At 49.4% G+C, this 27013-nt stretch overlaps 2 protein-coding genes across 4 annotated transcripts in view; one reads left to right on the top strand and one right to left on the bottom strand.

Annotated features, from left to right (window-relative positions):
• The window catches only part of pcolce2b (procollagen C-endopeptidase enhancer 2b), a 9206-nt gene extending 4523 nt beyond the window's left edge, over positions 1-4683 (bottom strand). Inside the window, exons 1-4 of the mRNA XM_079755134.1 lie at positions 4485-4683; positions 4175-4283; positions 3297-3552; positions 692-816 (exon numbers count right to left, since the gene is read on the bottom strand). Of these exons, the coding sequence (XP_079611260.1) occupies positions 692-816; positions 3297-3552; positions 4175-4283; positions 4485-4660 (666 nt within the window). The 5' untranslated portion in view covers positions 4661-4683. The remainder of the gene's footprint in view (positions 1-691; positions 817-3296; positions 3553-4174; positions 4284-4484) is intronic.
• Positions 4684-5375: 692 nt separating this feature from the next.
• u2surp (U2 snRNP-associated SURP domain containing) lies at positions 5376-19315 on the top strand. Of its 3 annotated transcripts, XM_079754311.1 has the most exons (26): positions 5376-5423; positions 6233-6331; positions 6597-6711; positions 6828-6964; positions 7096-7166; positions 7481-7569; positions 8980-9015; positions 9109-9191; positions 9438-9603; positions 10205-10416; positions 10923-10966; positions 11795-11899; positions 12122-12188; positions 12269-12432; positions 13107-13269; positions 13988-14067; positions 14163-14250; positions 14638-14775; positions 15041-15218; positions 15321-15401; positions 15652-15703; positions 15808-15949; positions 16408-16518; positions 16904-17031; positions 17218-17394; positions 19066-19315. In XM_079754311.1, the coding sequence occupies exons 1-26, from the start codon at positions 5379-5381 to the stop codon at positions 19202-19204; spliced, it is 2910 nt and encodes a 969-aa protein (XP_079610437.1). In that variant the 5' UTR covers positions 5376-5378; the 3' UTR covers positions 19205-19315. The 3 variants fall into 3 exon arrangements, with proteins under 3 accessions (XP_079610437.1, XP_079610438.1, XP_079610439.1); XM_079754312.1 differs by lacking the exon at positions 8980-9015; XM_079754313.1 differs by lacking the exons at positions 5376-5423; positions 6233-6331; positions 6597-6711; ... (5 more) ...; positions 9438-9603; positions 10923-10966 and having other exon boundaries at positions 10279-10416.
• Positions 19316-27013: the final 7698 nt, after the last annotated feature.

The raw sequence follows: 27013 nt of genomic DNA, 5'->3' as shown, positions 1-27013 counted from the left end.
CAAGGTCTAGATGGGGGTCTGGACCTGGTCCAGGTCTGGATGGGGGTCTGGACCTGGTCCAGGTCTAGATGGGGGTCTGGACCTGGTCCAGGTCTAGATGGGGGTTTGGACCTGGTCCAGGTCTAGATGGGGGTCTGGACCTGGTCCAGGTCTAGATGGGGGTCCGGACCTAGTCCAGGTCTAGATGGGGGTTTGGACCTGGTCAAGGTCTAGATGGGGGTCTGGACCTGGTCCAGGTCTGGATGGGGGTCTGGACCTGGTCCAGGTCTAGATGGGGGTCTGGACCTGGTCCAGGTCTAGATGGGGGTTTGGACCTGGTCCAGGTCTAGATGGGGGTCTGGACCTGGTCCAGGTCTGGATGGGGGTCTGGACCTGGTCCAGGTCTAGATGGGGGTCTGGACCTGGTCCAGGTCTAGATGGGGGTCTGGACCTGGTCCAGGTCTAGATGGGGGTCCGGACCTGGTCCAGGTCTAGATGGGGGTTTGGACCTGGTCAAGGTCTAGATGGGGGTCTGGACCTGGTCCAGGTCTGGATGGGGGTCTGGACCTGGTCCAGGTCTAGATGGGGGTCTGGACCTGGTCCAGGTCTAGATGGGGGTTTGGACCTGGTCCAGGTCTAGATGGGGGTCTGGACCTGGTCCAGGTCTAGATGGGGGTCTCGGCCTGGTCCAGGTCTAGATGGGGGTCTGGACCTGGTGTTTGGGGGCCACGATGCGCCAGGAGCAGGTCACCCCCGCTGGGTAGTCCTTCTCCGGCCAGTTGGGGGTCTTGAAGGACCCAGTGGGCTTATCAAGGAGACCCCCGCAGTACAGCTCCCCTGAAGACACACAGAGAAGTCACACACACACACATGCACACACACACACACACACAGACACACACACACACACACACACACACACACAGACACAGGCACACGTACACAAGCACACGCACACCCACACACACACACACACACAAACAAACACATAAACACACATGCACACACACACAGACACAGGCACACGTACACAAGCACACACAAGCACAGGCACACACACACACACACACACACACAAACACACACACACAAACACACATGTCGTCATGTTGTAATTACACACTTGAGCATGCTTTCGGTGGTTCCTCGCTGGGTTCCTCCAGTGATTACAGAGGGAGCGAGAGACGGGGAGATAGTTTCCACATGTTGTCAGCATCAGACCCTCCGCACAGAAGCCAGGCGAGGGGTCACAGCGTGGGGAGCTGACTCAGAGCGAACAGGACGGGGAGAAGGAAGGCCTGAGTGAACCCTCTCCTGCTCAGGATGGGAAAGGTGTACTACAGGTGTACTAAAGGTGTACTACAGCTGTCCAGGACCACCAGCTGTCAGCTCACCACCTGATCCTAACCTCATCTCTATAGACAGAGTGCAGGATCCCACGGCTACAGGACAAGGCTTTGGTATGGGACGCCCTCTGGTTTTCGTTTGTAGTGCGAGGAGCATCGACCAATCAAGTATGAATCATAGTGGAGCGCAACAATCTCGACAACCATTGACCATCGCCTGATTTTTCTTTTGCTTTTAGCTTTTTAGAAGCTCTGATTTCTGTGTATAAGAGATGAGCCGAAATGTCGTCTGGACTTGAAACACTGACAAAAACATTGAAAGCCATGGCTGGTGCACAGAAGAGGAATCTTGGCCCGGAAATGTGATATTTGGTTACACCGGAACCACAGGAATATCTCCCGCTGTTCCCGAGGTAAATCATTGTGGGAAGATTTAGAAGCCAATTTCCGTGATTTATCCTAACCTCACTCAATCACAGTCGACATGAGGAAGACCTCACACGACAGAAGGAGATAGAGAGAAGAGAAGGAGGAGAATAGAGGAGAGGACAGGAGGGCAAGGGAGAGATGAGGAGAGGGGAGAGAGGAAGGAGGGGAGGGGAGAGAGGAGGGGAGAGAGGAGAGGAGGGGAGGGGAGAGAGGAGAGGAGGAGAGGGAGCAGAGGAGAGAGGAAGGGAGGGGAGAAAGGAGGGGAGAGAGGAGAGGAGGGGAGGGGAGAGAGGAGAGGAGGGGAGGAGAGGGAGCAGAGGAGAGAGGAAGGGAGGGGAGAAAGGAGGAGAGAGGAGGGAAGAGATGAGAGGAGAGAGGGGGGGAGGTGAGAGAGGAGAGGAGGGGAGGGGGGAGAGGAGGGTAGAGAGGTGGGGAGGGAAAAAAGGAGAGGAATGGAGACAAAGTGCAGAAGGGAGCGATGTTGTTGGCAAAGTTTGGTGGGAAATTCCGCGAGGTGCTGTGACTAGATGTTCCTGCTGGTTAACCTCAAACCTCTTGTCCTCAGTCGGTGTATTCGGTGACCTTCACCATGTCCTACCAGAGCTCAGCTCTTTACCAGCCCCCCAGCTGTTAGACCCTGACCTGTCTGACGACCACATAATCTCACTGTGTTGAGGTAAGAGTTCAGCTTTCCCAGTGTTTACGGTCCCTTCTGACTGGACTCATTACAGGCATGACTCAGTAGGTTGCCACCAGTGCTACCGTTCACAGTCTTAACCCTGTTCTAATACCCATGGTATGCTGCCAGCCTGTTAGCGTGCTGCTACATCTCTCTGTAGCCTGCTCCTACCTTTCTAGTGGGGGGTGGGCACCATGTTTGGTTGACTATGTTAGCATCATGCTATAATGCTAACATGCTAGCATGTTGCTACCACTCTGGTGGGGGTAGACAGCATGCTACGTAAGCAGTATGCTACATAAGCACAATGCTATGTTAGCACCATGCTATGTTAGCATGCTGCTACCTCTCTGGTGGGGATGGGAAGCATGGTATGTTAGCCCCATGCTATTTAAGCCTCATGCTATGTTAGCACCATGCTATGTTAGCATTTGGCTACCTATCTGGTGGTGGTGGGCAGCATGCTATGTTAGCACCATGCTACGTTAGCGTGCGGCTACCTCTCTGGTGAGGGTGGGCACCATGCTATGTTAGCAACATGCTATGTTAGCCCCATGCTATGTTAGCGTTCGGCTACCTCTCTGGTGGGGGTGGGCACCATGCTATGTTAGCAACATGCTATGTTAGCCCCATGCTAACTTAGCGTTCGGCTACCTCTCTGATGGGGGTGGGCAGCAGGCAGCATGCTATGTTAGCAGCATGCCACGTTAGCACCATGCTATGTTAGCCCCGTGCTAGGTTAGCGTGTGGCTACCTCTCTGGTGGGGGTGGGCAGCATGCTATGTTAGCACCATGCTATGTTAACCCCATGCTACGTTAGCACCATGCTACGTTAGCACCATGCTACGTTAGCGTGTGGCTACCTCTCTGGTGGGGGTGGGCAGCAGAGTAGACCGCCAGGAAGCCGCTCCCGGCGGTGTTGGCGTCGGACATCATCTGGACCATCATCTTGTTGCCCGTGGAGACCAGCGCGCCCGGCCGCGCCGTCCCACAGAAGCGGCCCAGCCTCTGGCCGCCGGCGTGCCCGCTGTACACGTCCACGTAGTCATAGCGACACAGGTTGTCACTCTCCAGGTCGATGAAGCGGAAGGAGAGGACGACCACCCGACCAATGGGGACCTGGGGGGAGGAGTTACCATGCTGTCACTCATCTTACCAGGAGGGAGGTGTTACCGTGCTGTCACTCATCCTACCAGGAGGGAGGAGCTACCATGCTGTCACTCATCCTACCAGACACCTGGACAGGTACCTGCTAGGGGGATGGACTAGACTACACCTCACACAGGACCTAACTGGACCAAGACTACACCTGACGAATTTAAAGGCTTGAATAAACAGAATCAGTGAATACACCGAATAAGATGATAAACTGTTAATATAAGATGAATAAACTGTTAATATAAAATGAATAAACTGTTCATATAAAATGAATAATCTGTTGATATAAGTAACAAACTGCTTGTAAATACACTGCCTATGTGTTCTAATTGTGCTCAACTGTGCTTATATGATCAACATGGTCATATTAATGTAATTATTCATACATCCATAAATGTTATTATAATGTTTATTCATATATGTATTAATGCTATTATAAATATATTTATACAATTTATTATTTAAATGAATATTGATAATTGACCGTGATTCTCCAGATGCACTTGTTTAATTAATGTGTATTAATGTTATTATGAATTGATGTGTTATTATTCATCTATGATGTATAATGATATGGTCTGACCGTGATCCTCCAGACACACTTGGTGTTGGGGGGGTAGACTCCGGGGTACCCCTGGCTGCCCACCAGCCCGGACTCCTCAGTCAGGTTGCCCCCGCAAGTGAAGGATGGCCTAGGGGTGGGGAGGGTGGGGACACGGGGTCTGCGTTTTAAACTCCCAAAGCTTTATCAAACCATAGGTTACAAGACAACAACACAGCGACCTGGTGTGACGCAGGAGACCTCAGCACAGTGGGGCACTCATCAGACCCAGAAAGTTAGGATTCCTAACGTGTATGAATGTTGTTATTGTTAGGAATTAAAGACGACCTACCTCTGTGGGGTCTGGGCAGACACTGAGGAGAGGAGCAGCAGCGCACATGTGCTGAAGAAGATAGTCCGCATGGTGTGGGGCTGGCAGCTGGCGGTGGACCCGTGGCAGTAGAGGAAGACGGTGGGGCTGGCGGTCCAAGGTCCCTGACGGCTGTCGGGTCCCGGGGAGATCCGCATGAATATACTGCTTGTTCGGGAGGGAGGAGGGGGGAGGCGCTGCTGTCTGCCGGGCTGAAGTCTGCTCAGATATTCACCAGCCTTCGGGCAGAGCGGAGACGTGAATAAACTTGACTTCCTCACAGCGGCATACCCTCGTATATTAAATCAAGTAAACGTGGAACCACTTTTATTCACCATTACTATTCCTGTCCCCACTTTTATTGACCACTAGTCATTAATTGCCTACAGATCTCAGGCTCTACTTGAATGACGGATTCCGTTCATTTGCTTTCCTCACCCTGGACCAATGATGATAATTGGAAATACATAAATCGGCCTCGTGTTTATAATCTCAGGTTGTGCGCTCTTAGATATAAGAATCAAAGTTTAGAATCAGAGTTTAGATAATAAAGACCATACATAACGGAGGAGAGACCAGTAGTGTGGCGTCATCTGGTGGAATGACGACGACTCTACACGAGAGGGCGTATCGAGTTTCATTACGAAACAATAAATAAGCTGGCATATTAATCATTTCACTGTGCATTTAAATAAATAAATAGCAGGATACAATCTCCGTCTGCATACGGTAAATAATAGTAATGTAATTCGCGTGGCCGCCCTCGCCACCGATTCAGGCGGCCCTATCGATGATTCCGGATCCTATTCGTTTGCCTCGATTTTATTTCAATACTTATCTCGTATTCGGTGCTCGATTTTGCTTAGTGCACAAAAGATGGCGGACCGAACGTCTGCGGGCTCTCAGAAAGCTAGCGCTAAGGTGAACCTACTCTGCACTTTACGTCTTTATAGCAACACGCCAACGTTTCGATTATGAGCGGACATCCATGTCCCCTTGGTCTGAACCGTTTTAGCTAATGCGCTAAATAACGAAAAGCTGTTCCCTAATCATGCATATCGTTTATATCGATGAAGCTCATTGCGGCTAGGCTAACGGGGTGCTAGGCTAATGGTGGCTAGGCTAACGTGTTGTGGCCGGAGCGAGGCCACCTGATTTACAACCAGCATGTTTACCGTCTCGCCTACCGATACCTGCTTTGTGTGAAATGTGATATATATCGGATGGTTTATGTCATGCAGAGTGTGGTTGGAAGTTATTAAATAAAACATCCGGTTAATTTTGAACTTGCACCAAATGGCGTCACGATAACGGATTCACATTAACACACTAGCGGCCCGCCAGCTACCTGATCCCGGCCCGCGGAGCCCCTGGTCCGGGGGTGACTAGCGCCTGGTCCCGGGACGGCTCATAGTACTTAATGCATAAAGATTCGGATGCAGACATAATGAAAGACAAATCGATGTGATGTTCGAGATAAATACTTTCAAAATGCCGCCAGCGACTTAGTTTATCACACCCACAAACACGTCCTCGTTGTGGTTCAGGCGCTCGGAACTGATGGGTGATTAAAACAGAAGTACTCCAGGAATATGTCTGTAGGATAAACAGATACAAGCCCTCGGCTGCTTATAAGAATAGCAAACACATTGAATCATGGGAGTTTTTCATTTTGTGAATGAATGAATAATATTTTCTTAATGAATGAATGTTTTTGTTCACGACTACAGGCGCTACTTGAGAGCAAGCTGAAGTCGTTCAGCATCGGGAAGATGGCGGTGGCCAAGAGGACACTGAGCAAAAAGGAACAAGATGAGCTGAAGAAGAAGGTGAGTTGAGCGTCAGGTCAGCGATGCGCCCGCCCGCCCGCTAGATTTAGGGGTTGGTTTTGCTAGGTTGCTAGTCCGATCCCCGGCTCCTCCTAGGTGAGTATCAAGGTGTCCCAAAGTAAGACATCTCACCCTGACTGCTCCCGACAAGCTGGCTGTCGCCCTGCATGGTTGACAGCGCCGTTGGTGTGTGAATGGGTGGATGGAAGCGTCTGGTATATGTGCATTCATCACGACCGAGTTGACCCTCCTGTTGTGATCTCAGGAGGACGAGCGGGCCGCGGCCGAGATCTACGAGGAGTTCCTGGCGGCCTTCGAGGGCGGAGGGGACGGCAAGGTCAAGGCCTTCGTACGCGGAGGAATCGCCAACGCATCAAAAGGTAGCACGGCGGCTAGAGACGGTCCGATGCCATTTTCGCGAGATCGATTCCTGAACCCTCAGGCCACGCCACGCGTGACGGCGTCCGATTAAACGTTTCTCTCTGTGGTTGTTCAGAGGAAGCCGCCGCTGACGAGAAGAAAGGCAAGCTGTACAAACCAAAGTCCCGCTTCGAGAACGCGCCCAACAGCCCGGGCAAGAGCTTCCTGCCGCTGGACACGCCCCCGCAGTTCCTGGTCCTTGACAAAAGACACGTACGTATCCTAACGCAACCCTATCCCTGTACCCTACGCCGTACTACCAACATGTTGTCATTGAATACATGGTACCAACATGTTGTCGGTATTGACTCCACACCACTAACGTGTTGTTATGTCTGTTTCAGTCTGCTAAGAAAACCAGCGACAAAGAGAAGAAGAAGAGCAACCTGGAGCTGTTCAAAGAGGAGCTCAAACAGTAAGGAGTACTGCTGGGGGTTAGTTATCTGTTGGGTAGGGTTAGTTATCAGCTGGGGGTAAGTTATCTGTCGGGTAGGGTTAGTTATCAGCTGGGGGTTGGTTATCTGTTGGGTAGGATTAGTTATAAGTTGGGGGTTAGTTATCTACTGTTTGTTCTCAGCCGAAAGGGGTTAGTGATCAGCTAGTGGTTAGTGATCAGCTAGGGGTTAATAGTCAGCTGGGGGGTTAGTAGTCAGCTGGGGGGTTAGTTATGGGCTTGGGGTTTGTAGTTAGCTACCTGGAGTGGGTGGTAACTGTTTACTCTGTTCATAGAATCCAGGAGGAGAGAGACGAGAGACACAAACTCAAGGGCCGGGTCAGTCGCTTCGAGCCGCTGTCCGGTGCGGATGGACGGCGCTCCTGTAAGTACCTCTCCACCCCACAGCTTCACCCACACTGCACCCTGTTGCAGTTACAGCCGCACACCCTGTTGCAGCTCCACCCAAACACAAACCCAACCACACTCCCTGCTGCAGCTACAACCAAACACACACCTTGCTGGAGCTACACCCAAACACACACCCTGCTGCAGCTGAACCCAACCACACATCCTGCTGGAGCTGCATCAACAAACCCTGCTGTAGCCACACCTTAACACACACCCACCTACACCTTGTTACAGCTACAGCTAAACCCAAAACCACACCCAAACACACACCCTGCTGCAGCTACACCCAAACACACACCCAAACTACACCCTGTTGCAGCTACACCCAAACACACACACTGCTGCAGCTACACCCAGACACACACCTTGGTGCAGCTACACCCAAACCTCACATCCTTGCTGCAGCTACACCCAAACACACCCTGCTGCAGCTACACCCAACCAAACTCTGCTGAAGCTACACCTAAACCACACCCTGCTGCAGCTACACCCAAACCTCACACCCTGCTGCAGCTACAGAATTGTCCGGCCTGGTTTGGCGTGGTGCAATTCTATCCTGCCCTGCCCCTGACCTTTTAGTAGAGGGGTCAAATGTCAAAAGGGAAATATTCTTGGAAATATCACCTGATAGTTTCTCATCAAGTTTAGATGGATATTTTGAGACTCCACCTTAAGCTACCTCCGAGTGAAACTTCTTTCTTTGCTCTACTTCACTTTATTGGCATCAGATATGGACCCTTGTACTAACCCTAAATGGCTACCGACTGATATTGTAGGGGGTGTTGTTGACTTCAAAACATGAAGTGTACTTCAGTCGGAGAGGAACCATCCATCCATGCTGTGTTCTAGCTGTGTTTAAACTTCTTCTTTCTTTTACTCTGACCTAGTAGTTTGTATTAACGATAACCCCAGGGGTTATCTTTCTATTGGTACCGTTATTGCTTATTATTGCCCTTGTAGTTTACAAAGGGATATCAACTACAATCACCACCCTGACCACACACCTTAACACCTTAACATCACCCCAACCACGTCTTAACACCAACCTGACCACACACCTTAACAGCACTCTGGGTGCTAGCCACGCCCCTCTGTAGTTAAACACACCCCTTCTGTAGGTAAACATGCCCCTCCTGTAGCTTAAACACGCCCTCTGTGGCAGGGAAACACGCCCCCTGCGGCAGGGAAACACAACCCCTCCTGTAGCTAAACACGCCCCCTCCGAAAGGTAGACAAGCCCCTCTTGTAGGTAGACATACCCCCTGAAGCTGAATACGCCCCTTCTTGAGGCTAGACAAGCCCCATCCTGTAGGTAGACACGCCCCTTCTGAAGCGGCGGGTTGTGCTGAGAAACGTCCTTCACTCTGCTCTCTGCTTCTTTTAGCGGATGGTTCTTCCAGAAGAAACCGTCCTTCCAGTGGTAATTTTGTTTATCTTCATCTTTCTAACACACACGTGCAATGTCCAATCAGACTGCTGTAAGTGTTGGGTTCTCTGTCTTGTGTCTGTGCAGTTCTGGACGACTCAGCGCCCGGTTCTCACGATGTCGGAGATCCATCGACCACCAACCTGTACCTTGGCAACATCAACCCACAGGCCAGTACCATCACATGAACCAAAGATCTCATTGTACCATTGTATCTATCATTGTATAGCCTAAACATATAGCCATGCTACAAGGTGTGTGGCTTTGGTTGTGTAAATGCTAGGTTATGCTAACAGCTATCAGTAACGTGGTGGGTGTACAGTTGAAATAAGAGATGCTGTGCAAAATTTTAGCTCGGTAGTTGTGTAGATGAATGAGGAGATGCTGTGCTAACTGTTAGCTTGGTGGTTGTGCAGATGAATGAGGAGATGCTGTGCCAGGAGTTTGGGCGCTATGGGCCGCTAGCTAGTGTGAAGATCATGTGGCCCAGGACAGACGAGGAGCGGGCTCGGGAGAGGAACTGTGGTTTTGTGGCGTTCATGAATAGGAGGGATGCGGAACGCGCCCTAAAGAACCTAAACGGTACGTCTCCCTGCGCGTTACAGCTGCTCTGTGGAGGCTCCACACAGTGAGACTGTTGTACACTTCAAACATCGACTTAGACTGTTACTGTTACTTTACGAACTGTTCTGGACTCAACAAAATGTTGTAGAATGTGAAGACCTTTTTTAGACTTCAGAAACTACTTTACAGTCTGTTGTAGACTTAACAAAAACTGTTCTGGACATCAGGCAGTTGTAAACTTTACAGGCAGCGGTAGACTTGACAAACGTTTGTAAACTTTACAGACTGTTATACACTTCTTGCTGTTAAACACTGACTTGGAGTGTTAACTTTACAAACTGTTCTGGACATTAAACTGGTGTAGAATGTTAAGACGATTGTATACTTTTAAATGCAAACATTTGTAAACTTTAAAGACTTGACAGGCTGTTTTACAGACTTTTGTCTGGCTGTTCGTGCAGACTGTTGTCAGGCTGTTTTTACAGACTGTTCTCAGGCTGTTTTCCCGATTGTTTTCAGGCTGTTTCACAGATTGTTGTCAGGCTGTTTCACAGATTGTTTTCAGGCTCTTTCACAGACTGTCTGGCTGTTTTTCCTGACCGTTCCTCTCTGTCCACAGGGAAGATGATCATGAACTTTGAGATGAAGCTGGGCTGGGGGAAGGGCGTGCCCATCCCCCCCCACCCAATCTACATCCCTCCCTCCATGATGGAACACACGCTGCCCCCCCCTCCCTCCGGCCTGCCCTTCAACGCACAGCCCCGCGAGCGCCTGAAGAACCCCGCCGCCGCGCTCCTCCCCCCGCCCAAGAACAAGGAGGAATTCGACAAGGTAACTAGCATGACAGGCTAGCATCCAGCACCACAAGTACTGCAAGTTCAGCTGTTCAGTTAGCCTAGCATACCTGCTATTCTGTTAGCCTAGCATAGCCCTTGTTCTGTTAGCCTAGTATAGCCCTTGTTCTGTTAGCCTAGTATAGCCCTTATTCTGTTAGCCTAGCATAGCCCTTGTTCTGTTAGCCTAGCACATCGTGTTATGTTAGCCTATCATAGCCTCTGCTATTAGACTAGCCAATGTTCAGTTAGCTTAGCATAGGCTATCTTCTGTGAGCTTAGCTGCTTAGACATTAGCCTTGAGCCTAGCCCTTAGCGTCTGTAGTTAGGCTAGTGTCTGAGGGTGTTAGTATTTTACTAGTCTTAAGTGTCCGGAGGGTTTGCTATCGTAGAACTGATAGTTAAGCAATTTGTTTTCAATGCATTTTTTATATTTATCACCTGTTGCCTTTTAACAATACTCACATATTCTATGTTTATTATCTGATGTGACTTCATATACAGACTCTGTCGCACGCCATAGTCAAAGTGGTTATCCCAACAGAAAGGTACATGTTTTTCTTTTTTTAATTGGTGTAAAAACTTAGAAACAAAAAAAACATCCCATTAAGAACCCTAAAGTTGGACCAATTGGATCACGGCACGTCCGGGGGGCGGGGCTAGTGTGGGTGAGCAACGGTCCCTGATTGGTGAAGACTGACTCCAGCTCTAAAGCACCCTCACAGCAGACAGCAGTAGCCACAGCTCTGACCACAGCACACACCACTGTAGACGCAGGGCCGCGCCCACACCATGACCTCCATGTCGGGACCCTTGCTCACACGCTCCGGCCGCCACCCCCCCCAGGCTCCGCCCCCGGCAGCAGAGCCCCAGTCGGCCTGGCTGCTGCCTCCCAAAACCCTCCACTAGTCTTTAAGAACTATGACCTTTGACATTGGCCTCGGTGGGCAGCACAAGTTGAACTGTCTGCGGCAGCGAGGGACCCCCCGCAAGGCATCATGGGATGGATTGGGAAAGTATACAGAGTTTCCCCCGCCATTGGTACGATGGGCTCCAATACAAGTACATGTGATCTGTGTTGTCCAATGAAAGACACCCCTTTGTTTTGCTGGCCACTTTAGGCTTAAGCCAGCAGAGCTATAGAGCTACAGCAAGCTGTCGCAGTCTACTGCCTGATATACACACCAAGACAAAGACGCACACACACAGACACACCTAGTCGTACGTACACACAGCTCTGATCTGTCCTTGTGTCTGGTCCACACACCAGCGTGGCTAAGTAAAGTAGTACGTGTGTAGTGTTGTTGCAGTGTGGATGCAGAAGCCGGCTAGGTGGACGTCTCAATGCGTGTGCTTTAACTGTGTTTTTCTCCTAGGAATTTACTCTCCCTCATCCACCGAATGATCGAGTTTGTTGTGCGCGAGGGGCCCATGTTCGAAGCCATGATCATGAACCGTGAGATCAACAACCCCATGTACAGGTGAGAGTCGCACCTGCTATGTTGTCTCACCTGTCGTGCCTGCTCTGCCGTCTCTCACCTGTCTTACCTGCTCTGTCGTCACACCCGTCGTCACACCTGTCGTACTTGCTCTGTCCTCTCACCTGTCATACCTGCTCTGTCGTCACCTGTCTTACCTGCCCTGTCGTCACCTGTTGTACCTGCTCAATCCGCTGTGATTCTAACGTTGTGCCTCTCTCCCAGGTTCCTATTTGAGAATCAGAGTCCCGCCCACGTGTACTACCGCTGGAAGCTCTACACCATCCTCCAGGTAGGTGTGGCGTTGTGCTTACACCTCCTCTTCCTCCACTGTTGTCACTGGACGAGCGCTCACCGCCTGCCTCCCTCCAGGGTGAAGCGCCAGCCAAGTGGAGGACGGAGGACTTCAGGATGTTTAAGAACGGTTCTCTGTGGCGGCCGCCCCCCCTAAACCCCTACCTCCACGGGCCCTACGACGACGCCGAAGAGGAGGAGGAAGAGGAGGAGGCTGGCAAGAAGGGGTCCCTCAAGGAAGAGTGAGTGGCACTAGATACAGTCTAGTACGTCTCGGCTACAGTCCAATAGGGCTGGGCGATTGATCGAATTTCGATCCCGTTTTTGATTTTAGCATCAAACGATCACAAAACTAATATAATCTAGTTTTTCTATGTTTTTGTTTTTTTGGTAAATGTTTTATAGAACGTGCAGAAGAACAGCTGGATACATATCTGTACATTATTTTGGATCTGAACATTTGCTTTTTTAAGGCGAAATTTCTAAGTTCTCAGTTAGAAAGTGTTTTTTGGAGAGACATGCTGAATAAATACATCATGTTTTCAAACTCAAAAATGATCTTTTGAATAATCGTGACCAAAATAATCGAGATTATGTTTTTTCCCTTTATCGAGCAGCCCTACAGTCCAATACACTTATTTACTTAACAACATTTATATCACTGCCATCTAGAGATGTTCAGATTCCCTTGAGCATCGGCCAATGCGAGCATTTACCGATACAGCGTATTGGTATTGGAACAACTCTACGTCTCTCTCAATCTTTCTACCCTTCCCTCCATCTCTCTCCTCAAATTCTAATATTCTTCTTAAAACTTGAATTGGCCTTGAAGTGTTGTACTGAGTGTGATGATGATGGAGTGCGTCCCCGTGTCTCGGTGTCCCCCCCGTCCCCCCCCCCCCCCCCCCCCCCCCAGAGAGCGAGACCAGCTGGAGGAGATGCTCCGGGCGCTGACCCCCAGGAAGGGGGACGTCGCCGAGGCCATGTTGTTCTGCCTGACCCGGGCCGACGCGGCCGAGGAGATAGTGGAGTGCATCGCCGAGTCCCTGTCCATCCTGAAGACCGCCCTGCCCAAGAAGGTAGTGTGTTGAGTCAAAACCCACCTGTTCAGAGTTCACCTCGACTCTGCATAGAAACCAATGCACAGCCCCCATTGAATGTTGTACGTCCTGGCACTTGTACATTGCACTTATTCAAGGTACTTAATTGTGTAGCATCTACAGTAGCTGCTATCGTTGCTTTACACGGGGAATGGGTTAGCCTAGCGATTGTAAATACTTGCACTTGGTTCTATGAACATCTTTACTGTACCGACAGCGATATATTGTTTCACTTCTGACAGATGTACTTATTGTAACAAATGCACTTATTGTAAGTCGCTTTGGATAAAAGCGTCTGCTAAATGCGCATGTAAATGTTCTACAACGTCTCACCCCCCCCCCCCCCCTCCCCCCCCTCTCACACCTCCACCACCATCCCCCACCCCCCGATCCCACACGCCCCCCCTCACACATTACCATTAGAATTACAATTAGGGCATTTAGCAGACGCTTTTATCCAAAGCGACTTACATCGGTTAATACACACATTGACACACCGACGGCAGAGTCAACCAGTCAGGAGCAGTTAAGGGTTAAGTGTCTTGCTCAGGGACACATCAACACTCAGCTAGGAGGAGCTGGGGATCGAACTAGCAACCTTTCGGTTACAAGACGACTGCTCCACCACCCGCTCTACCTCCTGAGCTGAGCCGTCCCGTGCCCCGTGTGTAACGTGTGTGTGTTCCCGTGGCTTCAGATCGCTCGGCTCTACTTGGTCTCCGACGTTCTCTACAACTCCTCTGCCAAAGTGTCCAACGCCTCCTACTACAGGAAGTTGTAAGTCTGTTTCCTGCTGCTCCAAACGGTTGGTCCTTTGCTGTGTACCAGTGTGTTAAACCCTCCTCCTCCTCCTCCTGTCGTCTCCGGTGAAGCTTTGAGACCAAGCTGTGTCAGATCTTCGCCGACCTCAACTCCACCTACAAAAGCATCCAGGGCCACCTGCAGTCTGAGAACTTCAAGGTAGGCTTCATCGTCTGCCACCTTTCCTCCCCCAGCTCCTTCTTGATCTCCTCCCTCGCGTCAGTCTTGATTGATTGATTTTTATTTGACCATTATGTTATAAAATATGAACAGCGCTCTGTGTCATACATTAAAATACATAAATAGTCAGGGATGACACAAATAAAGCCCGAAGGCTTATTTCCATTTTGGTCCCTGTGTCTTCCCCTGCAGAAAGCAGCTAATGCTAGACTAAGAGGCCAGGCTGTCTGCTACTTCATTATTAATCAGGGAATAGTCATCCAGACAAAGTCATATTGCATCCTCTGATCGCGTATACAAGAGGTAACACGGTATGAACCAAGTGTGTAGCAGTGAGTCCTAAAGAGTCTTTTTGCATTGCTGCAGCAACGCGTGATGGCGTGTTTCCGTGCGTGGGAGGACTGGGCCGTGTACCCGGACCCCTTCCTCATCAAGCTCCAGAACATCTTCCTGGGCCTCGTCAACATCACTGTGGAGAAGGAACCCGTCTGCCTTCCTGTAGAGGTCAGTAGCCCCCCCACCAAGTCTGGGCCTCCTTATGGAGGTCAGTAGCTCCCCCACCAAGTCTGGGCCTCCTTATGGAGGTCAGTAGCTCCCCCACCAAGTCTGGGCCTCCTTATGGAGGTCAGTAGCTCCCCCACCAGGCCCAGGCCCAGGCCTGGTGGGGGTAACACAATAAAATGAACGAGTGAATGACGTCGCGACGGCTCGCGGTGTTCCGAGTGGAACCCCCTGTCTGATGCCCCTTCTGCCCGGCCGGTCCCTGCAGCCCGAGGTGGTGGAGGACGTGGACGGCGCCCCCATCGGGGACCTGGAGGGGGGCTCCCCCATGGAGGACGTGGACGGGATCCCCATCGACGGGGTGGTGCTGCTGGACGGGGCGCCGCCCGACGACCTGGACGGGGTCCCCATCAAACCCCTGGAGGAGGACCTGGACGGGGTGCCCTGTGAGTGGGGCGGGGCCTAGAGGGGGCGGGGCCTACAGGGGCGGGGATTGGTGTGTCTGGTGTGAGTAACCCCCCCCCCCCCCCCCCCTCTCTCTATTCCAGTGGATCAGTCCAAAGAGGGAACCTTCAAGGTGGCGCCCTCCAAGTGGGAGGCGGTAGACGAGGCTGAGCTGGAGTCACAGGGTACGCACTCACTCACTCACTCACTCACTCTGACACTCACTCACTCACTCACTCACTCACTCACTCACTCACTCACTCACTCACTCTGACACTCACTCACTCACTCTCGCTGACACTCACTCACTCAAACACTGATTCACTCAGTCACTCACTCAAACACTGATTCACTCACTCACTCACTCATTCACACACACAGTGGTGTGCTCCCTGATTGGTTGGCTAACCTGCAGTGTGTTCACCCCTCCCCCAGCTGTAACTACGTCCAAGTGGGAGGTGTTTGAGCAGCCGGAAGAGTCCAGAGTGTGAGTTGGGTTCCTTCGGGGCTCCTGGGGTTCAGCGTCTGGTAGTAGGGCAGTGTGGTGCCGTGTCCTCTGGGTCTCATGGAGCTCTGTGTTGTCGTCTGCAGTGATGACGACGACAGCGAGGAAGACCGCAGTCCGTCCTCTGACCCGGCCGGCCCGTCCAATCCGCTGCGAGATGACGGAGACGGGAAGGGCAAGCAGGCCGAGATGAACGAGGAGAAACGCACCAAGCTCCGAGAGATCGAGGTACTTCCTCTCCCTGTCACAATAAAAACCCTAGATAGACCAAGGCCCTGTCACAATAAAAGCTTTTTGAAAGACTACACCAAGGCTCTATCCTAAAACAATCCCTAGAGATACCCAGGCCCCGTCACAATAAAAGCCTTCAGATAGGCCGTGTACCCAGGCCCCGGCACAATAAAAGCCTTCAGATACACCGTGTACCCAGGCCCCTTCACAATAAAAGCCTTCAAATAGACAGTGTACCCAGGCCCCGTCACAGTAAAAGCCTTCAGATACACCCTGTACCCAGGCCCCATCACGATAAAAGCCTTCAGATAAGACTGTGTACCCAGGCCCCGTCACAATAAAAGCCTTCAGATAAGACTGTGTACCCAGGCCCCGTCACAATAAAAGCCTTCAGATAAGACTTTGTACCCAGGCCCCATCACGATAAAAGCATGTAACACAGTGTGTCATTTCAGGTGAAGGTGATGAAGTTCCAGGATGAGTTGGAGTCGGGGAAGCGGCCCAAGAAGTCCGGCCAGAGCCTCCTGGAGCAGGTGGAACACTACAGAGACAAACTACTGCAGAAGGTACGCTTTTACTTTGAAAAGATGCTCGATAGGGCAGTTGAGCAACTCTTATGCATGGCTTTTACTTTGAAAAGATGCTCGAAAAGGTAGCCGAGCAACTCTTGTGCATGGCATTTACTTTGAAAAGATGCTAGATAAGGTAGCAGAGCCCCTCTTATGTATGGCTTTTACGTTGAAAAGCGGCTTGATAAGGGAGCAGAGCCACGCTTATGTTGGGCTTTTAGGTTGAAAAGCGGCTTGATAAGGGAGCAGAGCCACGCTTATGTTGGGCTTTTACTTTGAAAAGCGGCTTGATAAGGGAGCAGAGCCACGCTTATGTTGGGCTTTTACTTTGAAAAGCGGCTTGATAAGGTAACTGAGCTTCTGAATGACTGATGTGTTCCAGGAGAAGGAGAAAGAGAAGGCTGAGCGGGAAAAGGAGAAAGAGAAGCGGGAGAAGGAGAAGGCGGAGTCTCGGCTGAAGGAGTTAAAGAAGGAGAAAGAGAAGGAGGACACGCCCACCAGGAAGGAGAGGTACCTCATGTGACCTGCAGCCTCATTTACATTTAGCAGACGCTTTTGACACTATATCTCCGTCGGTACGGTGAGGATGTCCATGGAACCAAGTGCCAAGCACTTGGTCCAACAAAGGTGACAAGGATAAGATGCTAGCTCCCTCCTGCGGGTGTTCGAACGGTGTTGTGTCTGTGTGGTCGCTAGGAAACGGCGTCACAGCGGCTCCCCCAGCCCGGGCCGCAGCAGCAGCCGGCGGGGCCGCTCCCCCTCCCCCCGGTCGGAGCGCTCCGAGAGGTCCTACTCTAAAGACACGCCCTCCTCCTCGTCCCGCTCCGCACACAAGGACTCCCCGCGCACCGCCACCAAGAAGGCCTCCAAGAGGTGGGGCGCTAGGCTAACTAGCTTCATGCTACGTTATAGTAGTATACGCCACGTCTGTTGGCACCAAGAAGACCTCAAAGAGGTGGGGCGCTAGGCTAACTAGCATCATGCTACGTCTGTTAGCGCCAAGACGTCCGACGTTAGGCTAACTAGCGTCATGCTACGTTATAGTAGTATACGCCACGTCTGTTGGCACCAAGAAGACCTCAAAGAGGTGGGGCGCTAGGCTAACTAGCAACATGCTACGTCTGTTAGCGCCAAGACGTCCGTCGTTAGGCTAACTAGCGTCATGCTACGTTATAGTAGTATACGCTACATCTGTTGGCACCAAGAAGACCTCAAAGAGGTGGGGCGCTAGGCTAACTAGCATCATGCTACGTCTGTTAGCACCAAGACCACCGCAGTAGGCTAACTAGCATCATGCTACGTTATAGTAGTATACGCTACATCTGTTGGCACCAAGAAGACCTCAAAGAGGTGGGGCGCTAGGCTAACTAGCATCATGCTACGTCTGTTAGCACCAAGACGTCCGACGTTAGGCTAACTAGCGTCATGCTACGTTATAGTAGTATACGCCACGTCTGTTGGCACCAAGAAGACCTCAAAGAGGTGGGGCGCTAGGCTAACTAGCATCATGCTACGTCTGTTAGCACCAAGACGTCCGACGTTAGGCTAACTAGCGTCATGCTACGTTATAGTAGTATACGCTACATCTGTTGGCACCAAGAAGACCTCAAAGAGGTGGGGCGCTAGGCTAACTAGCATCATGCTACGTCTGTTAGCACCAAGACGTCCGACGTTAGGCTAACTAGCGTCATGCTACGTTATAGTAGTATACGCCACGTCTGTTGGCACCAAGAAGACCTCAAAGAGGTGGGGCGCTAGGCTAACTAGCATCATGCTACGTCTGTTAGCACCAAGACGTCCGACGTTAGGCTAACTAGCGTCATGCTACGTTATAGTAGTATACGCTACATCTGTTGGCACCAAGAAGACCTCCAAGAGGTGAGATCCTAGGCTAACCAGCACTGTACACTACAAATGTTGGCACCAAGAAGTGAGATGCTAGGCTAACTAGCATCATGCTACATCTGTTAGCACCAAGACCTCCGAGGCTGGGCTAAGAAGTATCGTGCTACGTTATAGAAGTATACGCTACATCTGTTGGCACGAAAAAGACCTTCAAGAGGTGAGACGCTAGGCTAACTAGCATCATGCTACGTCTGTCAGCACCAAGACCTCCGATGCTAGGCTAACTAGCGGCATGCTACGTCTGTTAGCACCAAGACATCCGACGCTAGGCTAACAAGCATCGTGCTACATTATGGTACTACATGCTACCTCTGTTGACACCAAGAAGACCTCCAAGAGGTGAGACGCTAGGCTAACTAGCATCATGCTACGTTAAAGTGCAATACATAGTACATCTATTGGCACCAAGATGACCTCCAAGTGGTGAGACGCTAACTAGCATCATGCTACATACGATAGCACCAAGACCTCCGAAGTTAGGCTAACTAGCATCATGCTACATTATGTTACTATACGCTACATCTCCAAAGCGGTGAGACGCTCGGCTGAGTAGTGTTGGCCAACTCCTAGCAGCTCACAGCAGCCGCGTTCGGTTCCGTCCGCTAAAACTCTCAAACTCTTCCCCGTGGTCGTCCTCAGGTCTCCCTCCGCCCCCCGCACCCCCAAACGCTCCCGGCGCTCCAGATCCCGGACCCCCAAGAAGTCCAGTAAGAAGTCCCGCTCCAGGTCCCGGTCGCCGCACCGCTCCCACAAGAAGTCCAAGAAGAGCAAACACTGACGCCGTGGATGCCTGTTTTATATTGTAACATACTGATCATGTGCTGCTTGTGTAGAGCGCTCTGTAGTCCGTCTTTTCTTTTTGTAGTACCATTAAAAAATATTCCTAATACACGAGTCTGCTGGGTCGCTCGCTCGGGCTTTAACCTGATGCATCAAACACAACTGGTACACAAGGGGGGGGGGGGGGGTGGCTGTCAGAGCTGGGCCCTGGTCCTCCACTGTCCAAGTCAGAGCCGGGCCCTGGTCCTCCGCTGGTCCCAGTCAGAGCCGGGGCCCTGGTCCTCCGCTGGTCCCAGTCAGAGGCTGGTCCTCCTCCACTGGTCCCAGTCAGAGCCGGGGCCCTGGTCCTCCGCTAGTCCCAGTCAGAGGCTGGTCCTCCTTCGCTGGTCCCAGTCAGAGCCGGGGCCCTGGTCCTCCGCTGGTCCCAGTCAGAGGCTGGTCCTCCTCCACTGGTCCCAGTCAGAGCCAGGGCCCTGGTCCTCCGCTGGTCCCAGTCAGAGGCTGGTCCTCCTCCACTGGTCCCAGTCAGAGCCAGGGCCCTGGTCCTCCACTGGTCCCAGTCAGAGCCGGGGCCCTTGTCCTCCTCAGCTGGTCCTGCAGCTCCAGGTGAGCAATGAGGATAAGTGCAGGGCCGGCGCTCGGCATAGGCGACCTAGGCGATGGCCTAGGCAGGGCGGCAAACGCGTTGGGGGCGCCCTCTGGTGGCGCCCCTATTGAATGCGCCGACATTCAATAGGTCATCTCATCTCCGGCAGAATGAGCGGGGCTACCCAGTCTAGTAGTTTACGGCTGCAGTAAGAGAACACTGTTTAGACCGTAAGTTGGCTGTTGAATGTGGCTTTTCGCCAAACGTAAATCGCGTGGTGTCTTTTTACACCACATTCATCTGTATGGGCCTTCTCATTCTGGGAACTTATCTCGATAAACAAGATGTGAAAGAATAACGTCAACACACTTTTCCAGGTCTACTACTCTGTTCGGATCCCTTCACTTGATTTAGGCCATTTAACTTAGTATATTTAACGCCTCCAAACGAACCCTGGTGCGGTTCGCTTGAGATGTGAAAGCGACCGCTTTCACATCTCAAGCTCAACATGTAGCGAAGAGTAGACGAAATGTCTTTTGGATATTTGGGCAGACACCAACATATAAAGTATGTTGGATTACACTTCGTTAGGGTGGATTTAATACAAGGATGCTGGAGAAGGCGTTCGAGCGGTCCGCGGATAGCATAACATCATAAATTCGACGTTGTGCCAAACGCCTCTGATGCTCCAAAAGTACTGCAAATGTTTGTAACTGTATGAAACCAATCAGTATCTCCATAGTCGCCATAGTTTCTTCACTTTGTTTTCTTTTTTTTATGCGTTACCCCGCCCCCAACCGTGTTATCCGTGGTTGTTAGGTCTAATCCCGGGAGGTGGCTCTGGCGTCCTGCAGTACAAAGAAAAGTAGTAAAGTGCGGAGTCTGTACACAGGTAGAGGAATATATATCATGATGGCTAAAACAGTGGGGAGGAATACATGAAGATGTATTCAGTAGATGACTGAACATGAGCAGCAATTAAATAAATAGGCTATGTATACATATATAAATACATATATTCCTATGTATGTATGTATGTATGTATGTATGTATGTATGTATGTATGTATGTATGTATGTATGTATGTATGTATGTATATATGTATGCAGTGTTGTGCCTGAACGCGTTCATTGAACGATAGTTCATGAACTCGTTCATATTTTGGGCGAACGTGAACTGAACGTACTGTATTACTGCCTGTGAACGGCACGCTCACTCGGTTTAACTTCGTTCAATAGGGGGGTTATTTGTTTATCAACACGGCGGATGAGCACGCAGATCGCCGTGTTGTTTGACCGGTTGCCATGGTAATCCCTGAGAGGTTAATTTGCAGATGCGGTGTTGCCAGTTTACTGTTACATTAAACTGTAATCAGAAAACGCGGTTATATGCTATAGACCCTATAGTATCTGTCGTATGAAGGCTGGGACGAATTTCAAATTATAAATATGTACACTTTATTTTGAAAGTACAGACCGGCGCGATTCCCATTGAAACGAATGGCGCGGTGATTCTTCTTCAAAACTAAGAGCTGTTAAATTGTGGAAAATGAATTAAACTGTAATCAGACAACACGGTTATATGCTATAGACCCTAGAGTATCTGTGGTACAAAGGCTGAGACGAATTTCGAATTATAAATATGTACAATCCATAACGTTAGCTCTCTGGCTCATAGCTCAGCGGACTAGAATACCTCATAGAATCATTGCTTTTTGGCCGGAAATGGAAAGGGGGGCTGTTTACGTTTGATTGTAGTCTTTTCGCTCGGTTCTCCATCTCATCAGTAGGGCTAGAACCGAGAGAAAAGACTACAACCAAACGTGAACACCCCCCCCCTTTCCGTTTCCGGCCAACGAGCATTGAGTCTTCCAACAGAAATCAATGGGATTTACAAAATGCGCTAAATGTGCAATAAAACACGATACAAACTGTATTAAGCTACGATACTTGATTCAACCACTCTATTTCATCCTAGACAAACCTCAAAGGGGGCTCAATGTTCAAAATGCCGGAAAAAACGAATAGCTCACAGCAACATATTGAAAAAAAGAACTATGAACTAGTTCATTTTTTGGAACTGTGAACTTAGTTCAAATTTTTAAATTATGAACGTTTAACTGAACTAGTTCATTTTAAAATTTGTGAACTGAACTTTGAACTAGTTCACGTAGAAAGTGAACTTTCCCAACACTGTATGTATGTATATATATATGTATATATATGTATGTATATATATATGTATATATATGTATGTATGTATGTATATATATATGTATATATATGTGTGTGTGTATATATATATATATATATGTATATATATATATGTATGTATGTATATATATATATGTGTGTGTATGTATATATATATATGTGTGTGTATGTATATATATGTATGTATGTATGTATGTATGTATATATATGTATGTATGTATGTATGTATATATATATATGTGTGTATGTATGTGTGTATATATATATATATGCAACGCAGCATATGAGTGGATCATCAATGTCTAAAACGATCAGTGTTAAAATAGAGCCTTATATATAACCGAGAGACAGTATCCTCTGGCCGGACAGTATCCGGCCGCAGGAGGGCGCTGCTGCTGGAAGTGGAGAGCAGGCTTCAGAGGAGCCGATCACACCTAAACACAGTTTAGGTTTTTTGCAAACAGGCTAGTAAAGCTGCAGTAAAACAGACAAAAATGCCCCCCAGGGATATGGCAGGTGAACAATTCCCAAATGATCTTCAATATATAAAGTCAGCCAATGAGCGTGAGGAAATTTGATTTCTTTAAAAGTCTGCCTACATTTGTGTCTGAAGAGTGATGATTAAACCATTATCAGCGGACCCAAATCGCTCTAATGAAAGGTTTCCCTCAGCGGCTCAATGGCTCTCCTCTCCCGCCACGAGGCCAGAGGTTCTGAGTCCACCATCCCGGAGCGACCGGACCCGGAGGAGGACCTGTTGGCTGCTGGACCGCGAAGACGGAGGAGGAGGAGCATAAGTTTGCCGCCTAGAGGTACGCATCTGTCTCTCCTCAATGAAAAAGGATTTAACTCTGTCCGACAAAGTTGACCATCTGATTAAGAGGTGCATGTAAACGTCCTGTCACTCATCCCAGTCTTCCCTCCACAGTGGAAGCTGATTCGACCAGAGAGGATCCACGCGTGGACGTCTGCGTACACACACACACTTCTCCGGTGGCTTCGCAAGAAAAACAAACGTGTGTGTAAACTCACCTCCATGTAATGATGATCACAGACAATAAAATGATATATTCCTAATACACGAGTCTGCTGGGTCTCTCGCTCAGACTTTAACCTGATGCATCAAACACAACTGGTAAACAGGGGGGGGCTGTCAGAGCCGGGCCCTGGTCCTCCTCAGCTGGTCCCAGTCAGAGGCTGGTCTTCCTCAGCTGCTCTTCCTCCCCTGGTCTTCCTCCCCTGTTCTTCCTCAGCTGGTCTTCCTCAGCTGCTCTTCCTCCCCTGGTCTTCCTCAGCTGGTCCTGCAGCTCCAGGTGAGCGATGGAGGACAGGTTGACCTCGACTGTACATATACCTGTCGACATTAAAGATGTGACCCAATATACCTCACACTCACTACAGCAGGCTAAACACGGCAGCGGTCCTCGTTCATTAAATAGTACTGCTCTAGTCCCAGGCAACAATATCCACTCCTTCTACACGCAAAGACATGTTTGAAAGGCTAATAATACGCAAGACATGGAGGAAGCAGTCCTACATATCCGAATCCTGACTCGGTTCGAGTCAGCAATGGCAGGTGGTTTAGCACGTCGGACCCTGTCCCTCATACGATCCTGGAGCGTGTCAACGGCGGCTCGTACCAGGGTGGGGCTGGGTCCTGAGCTGTTCCCTCGACAGTGGACGCTGATTCGACCGGAGAGGATCCACGCGTGGACGTCCTTTTGAACTCTGTTCGGATGCCTTCACTTGATTTAGGCCATTTAACATTTCTTTACGTCTTAAATGATGTGGCTTTAGTCTAGAACAGCGTTACTCATTGCGCGGCGGCGGCTCGCCACGCCTTTATTTGCGCATGGCAGTACAAATATACAGTGATATGATCATGCAGTGCACTATTCCGCCATGTCATGTACCTTCTAATAAAAGTACGTTGCCCAGCTGAAAATCCAAGAGGGCCGCCAGTTTTCAAGATGGCCGCCTCGTCAAACGCCAAAAAAAGGTTTTCGAGGTAGAACTTGAATTAACAGAAGAATGTTAATGATCCAAGCATCAAAATGAATGTATTATGACTGGAATAACTCGATGGTGTCAATTGAATTCCAATATGGCCACCAATTTTCAAGATAATGGCTATTAAATGACTAAAAAGTAGCGTTTTCGCGTTTTTTCTTCAATGATCTTAAGTGAAAATCAGCAGAATTCTGAGGGATGTGTTTTTTGTGTGAATCATTTGTGAAAATATGTCCAAACTTTTGACTGTCACTCACCACACACACACACACACACACACACACACACACACACACACACACACATACAGCAACACAAGCGTTCTTTACTGAAATAAAAGTACTAATTTAGCAATATAAATGATAATTCATTAAAATTCTGTGGTCAACATTTATTGGTTAGTAATTTTTTATAAGAGTGATGTCAAAGCACAACCAGGGCACACTGGTGACATCACTGCTGTGAGACTCAGCATGGGGTTCAGTGTCAGCTTGTAGTGTACTAACTGTAGTTGTAGTTTACTAACTGTTGTAGTGGTGTACTCACTGTAGTTGTAGTATACTTTAGTGTCCCAAATGCTATCTAATAAGCCCCTGTATAGACTCAACTAGAAGTTTAGTTAGTTGTAGTATTGTAGTTAGATAGCCGCACCTGAATTGACAGGATGTGCCAGCGCGGGATAGCCGAGCCAAGGGTAACGGGGCTTTAGTTACCTGGATGGTGTACAGATCGCACAGGATTTATGGCACTGGATGAACGATCGGGCTAGGTGTAGGGCACCAGATACTTGAACCTAGTTGCATCCCATATTCCAATGTGCTATGATATTTTGTATGTTTGGGTGGTAAAAGGATAATCCCTCGACCTTCAACTGTATAAGATGTCTGCCAATAATCCATTGAGTTGTGCTACTAAAACTGACTGGAGCAAGTGTTGCCTCTGTCAGACAGATACAAAAGCAGCGTTGAAGTCTCCCCCTACCCGTTATGAGTGTAGTTCTGACGGCTATTCCATGATAGCCAAAAACATACCTCTATTTCAGGCAATCAACCTGTTGCCCATCAGGTTAGACACATCCAGATTGGATGATGGAGGTGGCATTGAGGATACATTGAGGCGAAACGGTGCAATGTATCACCAAAATTGTCGCAAAATGTTTAGCAACTACAAACTCAAGCGTGCCACTAAAAGAGCAGCTGAAACTCAAAATGATCCTGGTGAAGGACATCAAAAAATTCGAAGGGCTAGCACTGAAGTACAGCAGTGTTTCTTATGCGAAAAGATGGAACCAACATCAGAGATGCGACAAGCCATGACCATGCAGCTGAATGAGAGGCTCAATGAATGTGAAAAAACATTGCACATCCCAGTGCTGCTGAGCTTGTAAGAACTCACTTTGAGAAAGGTCAAGTTGCCTTCAGAGATTTTTTCAGTGGTCTGGGTGATGAGACTTCCTTCTATAGGCCGATTAAAAAGAACAAAGTTGACTTCTTTCGCCAAGAAGCAGCTTCAGCTTGCAGTGACATGAAGAAGCAGGTACTCAAAGATGACTGTCGCCTGTTCTCACAGCTCTTTATATCCTGCCAATCACGAGAGTGTGACCTGCTTGAGTTCTTTAAGCATGAGAATCAGTCTTTCCCTGCAGCACTGAGCGACACAGGGAAACTCTACTACGGCCAGAAGTCTCAGCTTGCAAACATTTTGGAAGCTACCATTTCTCCTCCTGACAAACAACCAGAATGTGGTGCTATTATCATTGATGGTTCCTCTCTTGTGTATTCATTGTCTCCAAAGACATCAAAGACCTTTGAGGAATATGCTGTCCAAGATGTAGTTCCAAAGATCCAGGCATACTCATCAAAGTATGAGCGAACAGACATAATTTTTGATGTCTACTGGACTTCAAGCCTGAAGGCTGAAACAAGGTCAAACAGAGGTAAGGGAGGTCGACGTAGAGTGACCGACAAAACCAAACTACCGCCCAACTGGAAAAGCTTCTTGCGAGACAATGAAAACAAGACTGAACTCTTTGGGTTCCTAGCAGAGAAGATAGTGACCTTGTGTCCTGACAATGTCGTAGTTGTGACCAAAGGAGAGCAGGCTCTTTCAAACAAACCCATCAGCCTTGAAGGTTTAAGTCCTTGCAACCACGAAGAAGCTGACTCCAGAATCTTCACACATGCTCTTCATGCAGCCAAGCAACAGATAAAGTCTGTGTTGATTAAGGCATGCGACACAGATATTCTTGTGGTTGCAGTCAATGTTTTTGCGACTCTTCAGGATGCAGGCTTGGAAAAGATCTGGATAGAATTTGGCCAGGGTCAGTCCATTAGGTGGTTGCCAATTCATGATATGGTGGTGAATCTTGGCCCAGAGAAATCCAGTGGCATGCTGTTCTTCCATGCCTTCACTGGCTGCGATGTTGTGTCAGCTTTCCGTGGTAAAAGCAAGAAAAGTGCATGGCAAGCATGGGAGGTTTGCCCTGAAGTTAGTCCTGTCTTCAAAAAGCTCAGCCAATACCCACCTATCATAAGAGATGCAGACCTCAACATCCTTGAGAAGTTTGTCATCACCATGTATGACAAGCAAAGTACTACATGCAAGGTTGATGAGGCAAGACTGGACTTGTTTGCTCGGAAGCAAAGGTCTTATGATGCCATTCCACCAACAAGCGCATCCCTCGTTCGGCATGTGAAACGGTCTGCTTTCCAAGCTGCCTGCATATGGGGCCAAGCAACAGTGTGCAAAATGCAAACTGAAAGTCCTGCCAACTGGGGCTGGCAAAAAGATGGTCAGATCTGGCAAGTTCTCTGGACAACCCTTCCACCCATTGCTCAGACTTGTGAGCAGTTGACAAAATGTGGCTGCAAGACTGAATGCCAAGGACGATGCAAATGCTATCGCTTCGGCCTGAAGTGCACACAGTTGTGTGCCTGTGCATGTGAGGGCTAAGAAAATAGAACAACCAAGTTTAAGTTGAATGTTTGAGTTGGATATT

The sequence above is a fragment of the Pollachius pollachius genome, assembly GCF_949987615.1.
Source record: "Pollachius pollachius genome assembly, chromosome: 17".
In the NCBI taxonomy this organism is placed as follows: Eukaryota; Metazoa; Chordata; class Actinopteri; order Gadiformes; family Gadidae; genus Pollachius; species Pollachius pollachius.
The sequence above is the reverse complement of the archived record's forward strand: the minus strand, read 5'-3'. Positions and strand labels throughout refer to the sequence as shown.